We start from the raw sequence: 15,588 nt of genomic DNA on the forward strand, positions 1-15,588 counted from the left end.
GCAGGTTTGTCAATATACAATGTCCATTTTGGCAGATAATCACTGTGTTTACTTATTTATATCCATAATAATACATGTTTCCCTTAAAAACCTGCACTAGCCAGACCTTTCACACAGATTTAATTTATTTGCTAAATAGTTACTATATCGATTTTAAATAATTAAATCGAATCGTATCGTATCACCATGAATGAACTAATATCGTCCATGTATCGTATCGTCAGCCCTGTATCGTGATATGTATCGAATCGCTATTAAAATGTATCGTTACACCCCTAGTTGGCTCGTATAAATGGATAGTTTGGTCCCGGTCCATCCCGTTATATCTGTACAGTCAGAATGAGAGTTCTTTCCTACCAGTTTTTGAGTTCACCGCACTTGCAGTCAACAGTTTACCCTAGACTTTAGGCCTAACGGGTGACAGAGAAAGAGGAAGAGGAAGGTGATTCCAGTCAGATAGAGCTTTAATTGCCCCTCTAGCTTCTGGTTTAAGCGATATAAACAAAAGAGTGTTTCTATATGGACCAGTGGTTTTCAAACTGTGTGCTGTTGTGAGCATGTAGATCGGCTATTTTCACAATTTCTGCCTCTAATATTGGACAATTTGGCCAATGTTTCATTTGACATAATTGCAGGGGTATTAAATTGTCACTTTAGAAATGTGCAGATACCCTCCATACACTTAAACTTTATGTCGGTTTGTTTACTGTTGAGTGAGAAAACAATGTTGCACGTTAAATAAATCATTTGGGCCCCCCAAAATAATTTGAGGACCCCTCCGGGGGTCCCGACCATAGAGTATATGGTCCCGACCCACAGGTTGAGAACCACTGACTTAGACAAGTCCACATGGGATTCTGTGACAACCACACAATATTAATTCTATACTCAACAATGGTTCTATACCCTCCAACTTCCAGGGGGTCCCCAGCAAAACAAGGTAACAATTTACTATTCTTTTTCTGCTTAAAGTATTCAAAAAGAGACAATCTACAAGGTCACAATAACATGCCACAACACAATGTGTTGTGAGCTTGTAGATCTGCTATTTTCCAAAAACCTTTTTGATAAATAGGTGGGTGAGGGCCACTGAGAGGTCCTTGAATCATGACAAAGTTTAGCAATCACTGCTTTACACAAATCTAAACAAGGAGCAGTACCTCACCCCAACAGTGGGAGGCAGCAACGCACCAAGCAGCGTCTAGTCTGCCCGGAAACACAGAAGACGTCAGACCGACGAAGAAGAGAAAGCACACATTGGGGAAGCAAAGCAACACTTTGGAGCAGAGAGGGTTTGTAGCTCTAATGTCGTCTAATAAACCATGTTTTCACCTCTGTTCTTACCTTATGAGGATAAATATGAATGTCTGCACGCGCACGGAGCAGCACGGTCTTCATTACAGCTGCTAAACCAGCAAGAGAGCTGTGTTAGCACAGGATGCTAACCGTTAGCAGCAGCTAATGTCCATTCATTGTTTGTCACAGTGTTTCTCAAACTTTACCATTTCATTTCAAGGTCTCCCCTTAACTCTGACAGTGTACACATGGAACCAAATGGACCCCAACGGGTCCATTTGGTTCCCATTTGTACACTGTCAGAGTTACAGACTTGTATGGGTCCATTTTGACCCCCTGAAAGGAACCCACAGAGTCCCTGGAATCCTCTTTGAGAACTACTGGTTTATGATGCTGTCAGTTACACCTACAAGGTGTTTACATACATCTGATTGTATGTTATAGTGTTTCAGCAACAAGTATCTGTGCTACTGTGTTTGTGGCATTGTGGAACACGTTGTGTTCAAACTATCCTACATAACTACAGTAAACAAACCTAGCCCAGCCTTACCCTCCCCTAACCCTTCTTTCTATTTACCTACTGTATATATATTTTTTGCACTGTTTTTTTTATTTTTTATTTTCCCTTTTTTTCCCTCCTGACTATATCTACTGCATAGTACTGTGTTCTATCCGTCTGTCATTCAATGTTATATGAGATACTTATATGGTTTCCTCCTGTGTAAATAAGCCAAGTGCTTTTCTAGGGTCTCCTTTTAGTTGACCTTGTACCAGTGATCTGTACTGTCATGAAACTGTACGTTTTTCTATTGCAAACTTCTAATAAAGTCTTCAATCAATCAAACAAACATGTAACTTTAGTGCTCTGCAGTGGATTGACCTGGCTGGCATCCTTATTGATTGATTGCTTTGATTGTATACTTTATTAGAAGTTCACTGATACAAGGTCAACTAAAAGGATAAACACCACAAGAAAGCGGCTAGGCTTGTTCCATTTGGGGTCCCTTTTTACACTCATACTCGTAATGTACAACATTAAATGACAGACAAATACAACACAGCACTATGCAGAAAATATAATGATAAGACAGTTGGAAATAGCCTTCTCTGTGAGAGAGTTGTACAAATGTAACCGAATAGACCTGTTAACTGAATCTGAATGGATAAATGACACTGAGGGTTTTACTGGGTGCATCATCTACATCAGTGGTGCTCAACCTGTGGGTCGGTCCCTAGATAGATGACAGTGAAGTGACAATTTAAGGACTTTTAAGACAAACAGTTGGCATTTGATTGATTGATGGAAGAATTTATGAGAAGTTTTCAATAGGAAAAGGTACAGTTTCATGACGGTACAGTTCACTGGTACAAGGTCAACTTAAAGGAGATCCTAGTAAGCTTTACAGCTTATTTACACAGGAACCACTTTAAGGATCTCAGATAACATTGAAAGACAGACGGATACAGGGGTTGACACTAAGGTCTCAGAGGGACTTGCCCATCGGGCAAGTACAGGTCATGTTCTACTTGCCCGAAGGTAATGCCCACTTGCCCGAAAAGTAAATCATCCATTATAAAATGATAGGTACGATTTTAATTACCACTCAATTTAACACTTATTTCTTTACTTTCTGGGGCTGTGCGATAAAATGTCATACCTCAATACCTCCAAATCCAAATACCAAATACTTTAGCTATGATTGAATATGTCTATGGTTTCACACTTATTTTATATTTTTAAATGTAGCAACAGTAAAAACAGCACATTATAGGTAAATAGTGTTCTTATTTTACATTCCACAGACCAGAAGACACAGCGCTCTGGCCAGGTGTTTAGACAGATATCTCGTGTTGTGTTTATAGACATTTGTGTCCCCTCTCAAATGAGCACTTGCCCTGTCGGGCAACCTGAAAGCCAACTTCACCTGCCCTGACGTTTTATTTACCTGCCGGGGGCAGGTGGGCAAGCCTTAGTGTCAATGCCTGCGGATAGAACATAGTATTTGAATATGATAATTTTAATGTTAAATCTACTTTGAACATGATAAGTGGAGCTGCCTCTGGTGTTGTGATCGTGGACATCCTTGACCTTTAGGAAGTAGTTTGTCAGGTACATGGGTATCTTGGAGGTGTAGTGTATCTTGTACACCAGGCCCATTGCAAGATGCTGTACTCTGTCAGCTACTTTGAGCCACCCCACGCTTTCGTGGTGATGATCGGCAAGGTGGGCCCGAGAAGGAAGACCAAGCACAACCCTAATTAGTTTGTTCTGGGCTGTTTGGAACTTTAACTTTGAGGCATTTGGGGCATACCGTATGGTATCGTGATGGTACCCATGATTGGCTGTTTTCGTAATTATCTGACTGCACTGATATTGTTTATGTCCTTTGTACAAGGATTCTTGTACCTCTGCTTATGTGGACATAAAGAAACATTTAAATGTGCGCTTGTTGCCGTGTTCCAGTTGCCAGTGTGTGTTAGCGACCCAGGAAGCAGGATGTATCGACCCAAGCCCACGCTGAGGGACCGGCAGCACCTGTACAGGCTGATCATCAGCCAGCTGCTGTACGACGGATACACCAACATCGCCAACAGCCTGATCAACGAGGTCAAACCGCCCACCGTGGTGTCGCCCTCCGAGCAGCTCATGCAGCTGGCCAAGACCGGTATGGATCTGCCCGCTATCTCTCTGCAGTCTGCACTGCTGTGGTTCACTTTTAGGCCTGTCACTATTATTACCAAATCGCCTAATTGCAATTATTATTTGAGATGATTACAATTATTTTTGCATAATCGTCATAATCGTTTCCATGTTGAAAAAAAAATCCCAAATTTATTCGGGACAACAAAAAAACAGGTGGTAAAATGTGCCGTTCCCAAACATCTTTGGGATATACACAGTATAACATGTTATATTTTAATCCTTACTGTCCCGCACAGCGAAAATCCTCCACAGAGTTCCATTCATTGTGCTGCAAAAAAGCTGCTTTATCTAAAAAAGAAAAAAAAGTTTGGATTGCAGAGGACCGCATTTTTTCCACAGCAAAAATAGTGCGACAATGGCTCGTTGCACGGTTGCACTCAGCAATGGTGCCTCCATGCTGAAGGTTGAAAAATGCGCCTGTGGAAGGAAATCACGCCAATCTACTGTTGGGATCACTTCAAAATAAAGGCACCTAATGGGTTAAGTGTCCCTTAAAAACTGTCTTCCAGGAATGGAGAACGACGATGCGGCGGTGCAGTATGCCATCGGTCGCTCTGACAACGTGGCCCCCGGCGTGGGGATCGACCTGGAGTTCGACGCCGACGTCCAATCCATGTCGCCCGAGGCGTCCGAGTACGAGACGTGCTACGTGACGTCGCACAAGGGGCCGTGCCGCGTCGCCACATACAGCCGCGACGGACAGCTCATCGCCACCGGCTCCGCAGACGCCTCCATCAAGATCCTGGACACGGAGCGCATGCTGGCCAAGAGCGCCATGCCCATAGAGGTAGGACTTTACCATGCCCATAGAGGTAGGACTTTACCATGCCCATATTAGGACTTTACCATACCCATAGAGGTAGGGCTTTAACATGACCATATTAGGACTTTACCATACCCATAGAGGTAGGACTTTACCATGACCATATTAGGACTTTACCATGCCCATAGAGGTAGGACTTTACCATGCCCATATTAGGACTTTACCATGCCCATAGAGGTAGGACTTTACCATGCCCATATTAGGACTTTACCATACCCATAGAGGTAGGACTTTACCATGCCCATATTAGGACTTTACCATGGTAGGACTTTACCATGCCCATATTAGGACTTTACCATGCCCATAGAGGTATAACTTTACCATGCCCATATTAGGACTTTACCATGCCCATAGAGGTAGGACTTGATAGGTACTGAAGATACAATAAATAGATAGATAGATAGATGTTGGCTAAGAGCATGATGACCATCAAGGTAGGACTTTTTAGAGCAGTTCTTTTTTTTCTTTTGTTTTCTTTCAAGAACCCCAGTTTGGTATGAATTCACCCATCAATTAGAGCCAACAATCTGCTCTATAGCAGTGATTGCAGTGATCACAAATGCATGCATATAGAGCTTTAGCGTTTTAACACAAACATCACTACCAGGAAAGCATCTGTGTCATTTTAGATTTTGTATTGTTTATTTTAAAATAGCACATACACGCTCACAGCTTTTATATCAGCTATTTTTGAAGAATCTTGAATGTGTGAGAACTACTGATTAAGGCGCCGTCTACATGAATATGGATCTTTTTCTAATCGCACATTTTGTTGTGCGAGTGGGGCTTACAGCCATGTGAAGCTGGAGATTTCGGCCAATAAACCAGATCTTTTTGTAATCGGATAAACAAGTGAAGATAAAAATAAACGATTCAGTGGATCTGTGTAGGCATGGATTTCTTTAGACCTAGATATTTCTGTCGTGTGGACCTAGATATTTTTCTATGCGGATATACGAAAATCAGAGTTTATAAAAATATCCAGATTAGTTTAACCTTGGTCTTAGAAGGCATTATAAAATCGACCTCAGGTCTCAAAGCAGTGGCCTGTGTGTGCACACGCGTGTGTGTGTGTGTGTGTTCTGTTTTTCTCCGTCCAGGTGATGATGAACGAGACGGCCCAGCAGAACATGGAGAACCACCCAGTGATCCGCACGCTGTACGACCACGTGGACGAGGTGACCTGCCTGGCCTTCCACCCCACAGAGCAGATCCTGGCCTCAGGGTCCCGGGACTACACCCTCAAACTGTTTGATTACTCCAAGCCCTCCGCCAAGAGAGCCTTCAAACACGTACAGGTATGGGACTACACCATCAAACACGTACAGGTATGGGACTACACCCTCAAACACGTACATGGATGGGACTACACCCTCAAACACGTACAGGTATGGGACTACACCCTCAAACACGTACAGGTATGGGACTACACCCTCAAACACGTACAGGTATGGGACTACACCCTCAAACTGTTTGATTACTCCAAACCCTCTGCCAAGAGGGCCTTCAAACATTTACAGGTCAGGATCGAACCATATGAAGATTTCATGTCACGACGACTCACGATTATTGTGACCAAAGAAATTGTGATTTATGATGTTATCGCGATAATCAAAATATTACCCCAACATCCATTCAGAACATTTGTCAAAAAAATAGCTGATCTACAAGCTCACAACGCGCCGCATTGTGACCTTGTAGATCGGATATTTATTTGGAAAAAATATTTTTGGTAGATTGTGAAAAAAATGGCAGTATGCAAACATGATTGACATAATCACATTTTGCCCTCTTATGGGTGTCTGCCATCATTGCATTAATGGTACCCAAGGAAGGCTATTGGCTGCCAACGGTCACGTGCAACCGCAGGGATATTTGATGCAGATGGGAACCATAAAGCATTTGTGACAATGTTCATTAAGGTAAGAATCTGAAATGTAAAGTTCAGGGGAAATTAATGAGGTCCAATGGAGAACATATTAGCCGGGGGGGAAACGGCAAAACTAGCGGTAGGAACACTTAGGGTTTGTTTCATGTTAAATCTGGAGAACTCGACCCCTGGTAGCAACATGTATTTTTCAGAAAACTGTTAGTATTTAGAAGACATGTTTAGAATCATAGCTCAGGTTGTAATGGCTTGACGTTTTATGATTGATTTCCAGGAAGCAGAGATGCTGCGTGCCATCTCCTTCCACCCGTCGGGTGACTTCCTGCTGGTGGGCACCCAGCACCCCACGCTGCGCCTGTACGACGTCAACACCTTCCAGTGCTTCGTGTCCTGCAACCCCTTAGACCAGCACACTGACACCATCAGCGGCGTGGCATACAACCCCAGGTAATAACCCCAACCCTGACCCCAACACCTACCCTAACACTAACCCCAACCCTAACCCCCTGAGACCAGCACACCGACACCATCAGCGGAGTGGCATACAACCCCAGGTTAGTCTAACCCTAACCCCCTTACAGGCTTCCCACGGTCATGAAATTCCTGGAAATATTTTGAAATTAGAAAAATATTTTTCCAGTACTGGAAAAGTTTTGGAATTGATCAAGGGTCCTGGAAGGTCCTGGAAAAAATATCTATGCATTGTCTTTGGTTATTGATTTTGTTAATACCTCTGAGATTACAAATTAAACATTGGCCAAATTGTCAAATATTAGAGGCAGAAATTGTGAAAATAGCAGATCTACATGCTGCGAGGCGTTGTGAGCATGTAGATCTGCTATTTTCACAATAGAACCGTGTTATACAAAATCCCTCAACTCTTAGTGCTCGTCAGGGTGGGGGGTCCCCAGTTCAAATATGATTATTTCAGGGGTCACGGCCTGAAAAGGTTGAGAACCACTGGCATACTCAACCTGTCTTTGGGCATTGCACATAGGAGTAAGCGACTCGTTATTGAGCTGAATTATTGTTACTAGTCCTTACCCGTTCAAAGATATGAGCTCCGAAATGATGTGCAGTGTGTGGGTTATGGGGTGTTCACTGTACACACAGTATATGAGGGATGGAAAGTAACTTTCTGGTGCTTGCATGATAATATGTAGGAGCATCAATGTAAGAAATACCCGTTTCGTTTAAAGGCTACAGAGATACTGTGTACCGATCTACATGACAACATCTGTAGATCGCCCCCCGCCCGCCCAACCACACACACACACACACACACACACACACACACACACACACACACACACACACAGAGCTGGTTAAACATGTTGCCCCATGCTAGATGCAGAATAGATATGCCTCATGCTAGATGCAGAATAGATAGTAGTTACACCATAAAAATGCTAATATACAGCATATGATTTGTGAAAGTGACAAACGGGCTTCACAGTTATGTCAGGTGTGTTCATATGCTAATGGTGATGCGATTTCAGATCAATTGCTCCAGCCACTGAGGAGAAACGCTGTGACAGACAGACAGACAGACACTCACTCAGACAGACATTCGCAAAATTATAGTATAGATATAGTCCTGGAAATCGGGTTAAATATTCTGGAAAAGTTTTGGAAAAGATGTGTGGGAACCCTGCAACAGCTACGTGACGTGTTTTCTCCCTGTCCTGGCAGTGCCAACAGCTACGTGACGTGCAGTAAGGATGGCAGCATCAAGCTGTGGGACGGCGTCTCCAACCGCTGCGTCTCCACCTTCGACAAGGCCCACGACGGCAACGAGGTCTGCTCCGCCATCTTCTCCAAGAACTCCAAGTACATCCTGTCCAGCGGCAAGGACTCCGTGGTCAAGCTGTGGGAGATCTCCACCGGACGCACTCTGGTCAAATACACCGGTGAGTAGGATGGGCAATATAATCCATATTAGGGATGCGGTATCGGTACTCGCAGTATCGGTACTCGCCCCGATACCGGCCTATTTTGCTGTACTCGTACTTGTCTGATATTGCTCACGGCAGCGCCAGATACCATTTTGTTTCATAAATCTGTTGGCAACAACATATCAAAAGTCCTAAGACACATTGTTGTGTGTGTTAGTTCAACTAACAGTGTTTTCACCTTCTCTCACTCTAGGCATGACAACATAATTATTTAAAGCATTTTATTTTGGAGCGCCACACAAAATTTACAGAAACATAACTTACAGTATTGGTATTCGGTATCGGCAAGTACTCAAATTAAAAGTGGTATTCGGGACATCCCTGATCCATTTGGCAATATTTTATTTCCCAATACTGTATCGATACTTCAGGCTGTAGTAGCTTATCGCAATACTTTTGGAGCAAAAGAAATCTGTTCCCAGTTTATAGAAACAAATGGTAGAAGTCCAGTCCTGACACTCCACTGCTGTTCAGTACATGAAAATGGAAAGTTTTAATGAAATCAAAATGATTTTTACTCATGCATGCATATTATTAGACTACCCAGTCTCATTCAGCTATTCTCTGCGAATTACATTTTATTGACTATATCTATTATTATTTTTTTATTTAGACCGGAGGCTGATAATCAAAACACATCAGAGAGACTAAAATAAGAGTTTTCTGAAAATAATTGTCAACGTTGTCTCAGGGAAATGTCTCAGCCAGGCCTGTAATTTTGTATAATATGTCGGGACTACTACTATGATGGTATTTACAATCTGATCCATGCTCAGCCCTGCACCAGTCAAAGTCACTGGATTGGTTTAAAGATTAACGACTCAGGGGACCTAAGAATTCATAATCGCAAAAAAAGACACTGGTGGCGTAACATTTGCCAAAACATAGCCGATCTACAAGCTCGCAGCGCGTCGCAGCGCGTTGTGAGCTTGTAGATCTGCTATTTTTTGGCAAATGTTACGCTCCAGGATAATGGATTTTGATTATCGTGATAATATCATAAAATCGCGATTTCTTTTGTCACAATAATGGTGATATGACATTTTCATATCGTCCCATCCCTATCTGTGTGGTTCCTCAATGTGTTAACCTATTTTGAACGGGTACACATTATTGTGTAAATCATTATTTTATTCGTTAACTATTGAAAAATAGCAGATATACAAGCTCGCAGCGCGGCACTCGGTGCGCACTCGAGGAGCGCAAAGAAAAGGTCCTTTTCACTTAACTGGAACTCAGTTAGTCTGTTCTTGAGAGACTACTATGTCAGTGGTTCTCAAACCTTTTCATGTGAAGGACCCCCAAAATGATATGTATTTGGCCACGGACCCCCATCTCAAAATATTTCGTTCCAGGGACCTCCCAGAAGCAAAATTTGAGTTACAAACGTTCGCTTTGAAAATACATATAGTCAAAGATTTGCACACATTTTCACGACTTTTTCAAAAATAGCAGATCTACAAGCTCGCAGCGCGGCACTCGGTGCCGCGCTGTGAGCTTGTATATCTGCTATTTTTCACTGGTTAAAGCATTCAATAACTGCTCTGTGTGGTTCCTCAGTGTCTTAATGAAGTATGTTTGCTGCTCTGTGTGGTTCCTCAGGCGCGGGGCTGAGCGGGCGGCAGATGCACCGCACGCAGGGCGTGTTCAACCACACGGAGGACTACGTGCTGCTGCCCGACGAGCGCACCATCTCCCTGTGCTGCTGGGACAGCCGCTCCGCCGAGCGCAAGAACCTGCTGAGCCTGGGACACAACAACATCGTGCGCTGCATCGTGCACTCGCCCACCAACCCCGGCTTCATGACCTGCAGCGACGACTTCAGGGCCCGCTTCTGGTACCGACGCACCACCACCGACTGAGGGCTCCCCAAACCCCCAGGGGGGTACAAACGGAACCAAGCGGACCCCCTTGACGGGGGGTACGTTTGGTTCCATTTGTGCCCTCTCAGAGTTAATGGTTGTCCTTGAAATGGTAAAAACGTTTTGAGAAAGCCTACCGGTATAAAGTGATTGTAAAGCAATGACGTGAAAGTCCACTTTATACCGGCACTCTGACAGTTGTGATGACATCGGTTCTGGAAGCGGTTCCAAAAATGAGTTGGAAACCGGTTCAGTTTTTTTTATTTCTTTCGATGTTGGGTTCCGGTTTCTTTTTTTCGGATCCCAACCGTGACAGATATCCCACCCACAGCCACAGACTGATGTGACACCCACCACCCACCCATCAAACCCTACATAACCATCCGGATGTATTTGGCTGCAGATCTCCCATCTGAAAGGATTTTGTGGCCCGGGGTTCCCATATCCGAGATTTGAGTTTTTTTCTTTTTTAATTCTTTGATTGAGATTCTTTGAAATGAGCAGATCTACAAGCTCACAACGCATCGCTTCAATCTGCCATTTTCAATGATCTAATGTGCAGTTACATGAGGTTCAAGTGGACCACGCCAAGGACCCCCGGGGGTCCCCCAGGAACCCCACTTTGTGAGCCAGTCAGTGCACTACTCCTCCTTTCCATGTGTCACACGCTTACTACAGCTGTCCATGATCTCCAGAGCTGCAAGCCCTAACGTTTTCTAATGTCCAACCTGCTGGGATTTGACCCTTTTTGCAGCGTGGGAGAAAACATTTCTACTACTGAGGGTCTAACGCAGGGCGACCACTGGAAACCTTGTATGACCCAAACCGTTGGTTAATTTATCATTTTAAAAATGATTCAACGTAGTGAAAATAGCTAATCTACAAGCAAACAATCAATCAATCAATCAATCAATCAATCAATTAACCTTTATTAATCACATAGTTTTAAAAAAGCACTTTTCTAAAATGCAGTGAAATGTATACAGGTCAGCCCAACAGATAGTAATCAATACAACAAGACAGCAGGACTTGACTAAGAAGATAAGATAATACAAATAATCAACCGCTAAAACGTTACTTCATTATCAGTCCACAGTTCATAAAAATGTCCATTTAGGTGTCCAAATAGATTAAGTCATGTCCATGTATGGAGGTGTGTGTGCGCGTGCATGCGTGCGCGTCTGCCCCTCCTCACGTGCATACCTAAGTGCGTGAGAGTCTCTGGTGTCTTTCAAGGTCCATGTCGTCGTTCAGAATCCGAATGGCGTGAGGATGGAAACCCTTTCTATGTCTTTCCAGACTAGCCTTAATTTTAGGCATAGAATTATTGAATGCTTTAACCAGTGAAAAATAGCAGATATACAAGTTCACAGCACGGCACCGAGTGCCGCGCTGCGAGCTTGTAGATCTGCTATTTTTGAAAAAGTCGTGAAAATGTGTGCAAATCTTTGAATATATGTATTTTCAAAGCGAACGTTTGTAACTCAAATTTTGCTTTTGGGTGGTCCCTGGAACTAAATATGTTGAATGGGGGTCCATGGCCAAATAAATATCATTTTGGGGGTCCTTCACATGAAAAGGTTTGAGAACCTCTGACATTGTAGTCTCTCAAGAACAGACTAACTGAGCTCCAGTTAAGTGAAAGATTGCTGACATAGAAACACAGGTTTTTCAAAATTCAAATTTTCACGATTTTTCAAAAATAGCAGATCTACAAGCTCGCAGTGCGGCACTCGGTGCCGCGCTGTGAGCTTGTATATCTGCTATTTTTCAATAGTTAAAGCATAAAATAATGATACAGAATAATGTGTACCCGTTCTAAATGTGTTAAGTATCCTACAACGGTGCGAGGCGTGTGCTTGTAGATCTGCTATTTTCACTAGTTTGGTTGAGACAGCCTTGTATGAGTCTTGCTTTACTTGGACACTTGGAGATAGGAGGAGTCTGCCTGACAGTGAGGAAAAGGATCCCTGGTTAATACACATTATATGCCTTAATACGTTACAGTTGCCCTCTAGAAGTAAAACTGTAAATTGAAAACACCTTGAATATTTTATTTTAACCCATTTAGGCCTAAAATTATTGAATGCTTTAACTATTGAAAAATAGCACATATACAAGCTCACAGCGCGGCACCGAGTGCCGCGCTGCGAGCTTGTAGATCTGCTATTTTTTTTTTTACGTGAAAATTAGAATTTTGACCCGATTCTATAAGTGTCTTTTGAATCCTTCTAAGATTTTTTGAAAAACCTAGTTTCTATGTCAGCAATCTGGCCAGCCATCATCAAAGAAAAAGGTCCTTTTCACTTAACTGGAACTCAGTCTGTTCTTGAGAGACTACTATGTTAGTGGTTCTCAAACCTTTTCATGTGAAGGACCCCCAAAATTACATGTATTTGGGACCCCCATCTCAAAATATGTAGTTCCAGGGACACTCCCCCCAGAAGCAAAATTTGAATTACAAACGTTCGCTTTGAAAATACATATATTCACGACTTTTTCCAAAAATAGCAGATCTACAAGCTCGCAGCGCGGCACTCGGGGCACAGCCGCGCTGTGAGCGTGATATCTGCTATTTTTCACTGGTTAAAGCATTCAATAATTCTAGGCCTAATTAAGTATCCTACAACGGTGCGAGGCGTGTGCTTGTAGATCTGCTATTTTCACTAGTTCTGGTTGCGACAGCCTTGTATGAGTCTTGTTTTACTTGGACACTTGGAGATAGGAGGATTCTGCCTGACAGTGAGGAAAAGGATCCCTGGCTAATAAACCTTATATGCCTTAAAGGAAAATTCCAGAATAAAACATATTAATCCTTAATCAGCCTTTTATCACGTATGTACATACCTGGTATGATGGATTTTTATCATAGTCCTTCCAGTTTTTACTTCTCCTGGACTCCTCAGATCTCTCTCCCACAGCCAAAACGGCGGTCAATTGTGGTTCTCCCAAAGCGCTAATTTTCACCGCTGCAAAGTTACTTTTTTCTTCATAAATCTGCTATTTATAGTTCCAAGAGAGCCAGTAATCCACTGTTTTATCGCGGGTTGAGGGAAATGGCCGTTGTTGACATGATCCCAATAGTACTCACAGAAGAAGAATGAAGTCTCGCGTCTCGCGTGATTACCGCGTTTCCTTTAGCTTTTTCTTTAGCGCAAAAGAAAGCTTTCTCCTGGAGTTATTACAGCCAGTATGTACACAACAAGGCATTGTGGTATATATATAAAAAATAAGAAAGCAGAAGAATATAATCTAGTTAGTCTATTGATCGCTAGAATCTAGTAATATATAAACGTTAGGTAAAAAGTACCTCATGACCACAGAAACGTGTCTTTCATGAGGTACTTTTTACCTAACGTTTATCTGGTGAGGCATTGCAGAATGTCTTGAGGAAAATACGATTATTTTGTGATTATATTGTAGCCTACATTGTTTACAAATAATAATACACGTCAAAGTTATTTTATAAGTAATTCCATAAATAAATAATAAATAAAATCGAAGAAATGTATTGAGGAAAAAATAAAATAAATAAAGGTAATAGAATTACCTTATGACTACAGGAAGTCCGTTAAAATGCTTTGTTATGAATCCTTCTCAGTCATATTACTAGATTCTAGCGATCAATAGACTAACTAGATTATATTCTTCTGCTTTCTTATTTTTTATATATATACCACGATGCCTTGTTGTGTACATACTGGCTGTAATAACTCCAGGAGAAAGCTTTCTTTTGCGCTAAAGAAAAAGCTAAAGGAAACGCGGTAATCACGCAAGACGCGAGACTTCATTCTTCTTCTGTGAGTACTATTGGGATCATGTCAACAACGGCCATTTCCCTCAACCCGCGATAAAACAGTGGATTACTGGCTCTCTTGGAACTATAAATAGCAGATTTATGAAGAAAAAAGTAACTTTGCAGCGGTGAAAATTAGCGCTTTGGGAGAACCACAATTGACCGCCGTTTTGGCTGTGGGAGAGAGATCTGAGGAGTCCAGGAGAAGTAAAAACTGGAAGGACTATGATAAAAATCCATCATACCAGGTATGTACATACGTGATAAAAGGCTGATTAAGGATTAATATGTTTTATTCTGGAATTTTCCTTTAATACGTTACAGTTGCCCTCTAGAAGTAAAACTGTAAATTGAAAACGGCTTGAATATTTTATTTTAATTTAGAAACGGTTAATCGTTTAAGAGGGACAATTCAAGTTGATGATCTAATTTGTCCATGTGTTGTCCAGCCCTTCAACGAATGGAATGCATGTTGCTAACATGTTTAACCCTGCAAGGACAACGTTGCTTTTTGGCAACATTTTTTAAATCATTTTTTAAAAAATGTTATAGTTCGTTTTCCTGTTCTTTTTTCACATTAACATCACCATTAAATCCTATTGTTTAGTATTACAATGCCATTGGCCACGATATTTGCATATAAATACCCCCCACAGGGGCTGACATTCACACCTCCCTGAGAAGTTGAAATTCCAGCGTCTGGAGTGGACAAACTCACTTTTTAACTGAAGCTATTCCTCACTAAAACATAAGTAAAATGCCTGTAATATATTTTTTCGTGATCATTAGAATGTCTAGAACATGTACATGTTATTATTGTGAAAGATATCCCCAAAATGCAAATTAGAGCATGATTTATGATTTATGGCTATAAAACCTTACAAAAACATGATTAATCTTTTAACATTACATTTTCCTGTGATTAGGACTTTTTTGGCCTGTAGAAATAATTTGGGTCTTGCAGGGTTAAAATGTTGATTTGATGCTCATATTGACCATAGGAAATATTAAGTTGTTGTTTTTTTGCATTCCATGAATAGGGATAAGACGATAAGCGATATTATCGTTTGTCGTGATTAAAAAACCCTCACGATAATCGTAATTTAATTTAATTTATCACAATCTCCGTCATGCACTGGGAATCTGGGATCAATTCCCCTTTTATTTGCCAAGGTGCATATCCGGTACCACTTAAACCCTCTATTGGTAAAACCTACTTATAATATTATACGTACTTGATACAGTCTTTTTTTTCTCACACTAC

The 15,588-nt window shown here is 41.9% G+C and overlaps 1 protein-coding gene across 1 annotated transcript; it reads left to right on the forward strand.

The window, feature by feature from the left end:
* Positions 1 to 1,243: 1,243 nt before the first annotated feature.
* cstf1 (cleavage stimulation factor, 3' pre-RNA, subunit 1) lies at positions 1,244 to 13,677 on the forward strand. Its single transcript, XM_080727284.1, has 7 exons — positions 1,244 to 1,292; positions 3,761 to 3,962; positions 4,510 to 4,787; positions 5,924 to 6,121; positions 6,986 to 7,158; positions 8,404 to 8,621; positions 10,269 to 13,677. The coding sequence occupies exons 2-7, from the start codon at positions 3,794 to 3,796 to the stop codon at positions 10,526 to 10,528; spliced, it is 1,296 nt and encodes a 431-aa protein (XP_080583410.1). The 5' UTR covers positions 1,244 to 1,292; positions 3,761 to 3,793; the 3' UTR covers positions 10,529 to 13,677.
* Positions 13,678 to 15,588: the final 1,911 nt, after the last annotated feature.

This window comes from Nannobrachium achirus (assembly GCF_963921795.1).
Source record: "Nannobrachium achirus genome assembly, chromosome: 6".
NCBI classification, from domain to species: Eukaryota; Metazoa; Chordata; class Actinopteri; order Myctophiformes; family Myctophidae; genus Nannobrachium; species Nannobrachium achirus.

Coding starts and splice junctions, on each gene's coding strand:
- cstf1 (XM_080727284.1), top strand. CDS start 3,794: ATGTATCGACCCAAGCCCACGCTGAGGGACCGGCAGCACCTGTACAGG. Junction 4,788..5,923: donor AGAGCGCCATGCCCATAGAG/GTAGGACTTTAC, acceptor TTCTCCGTCCAG/GTGATGATGAACGAGACGGC. Junction 8,622..10,268: donor CACTCTGGTCAAATACACCG/GTGAGTAGGATG, acceptor GTGGTTCCTCAG/GCGCGGGGCTGAGCGGGCGG.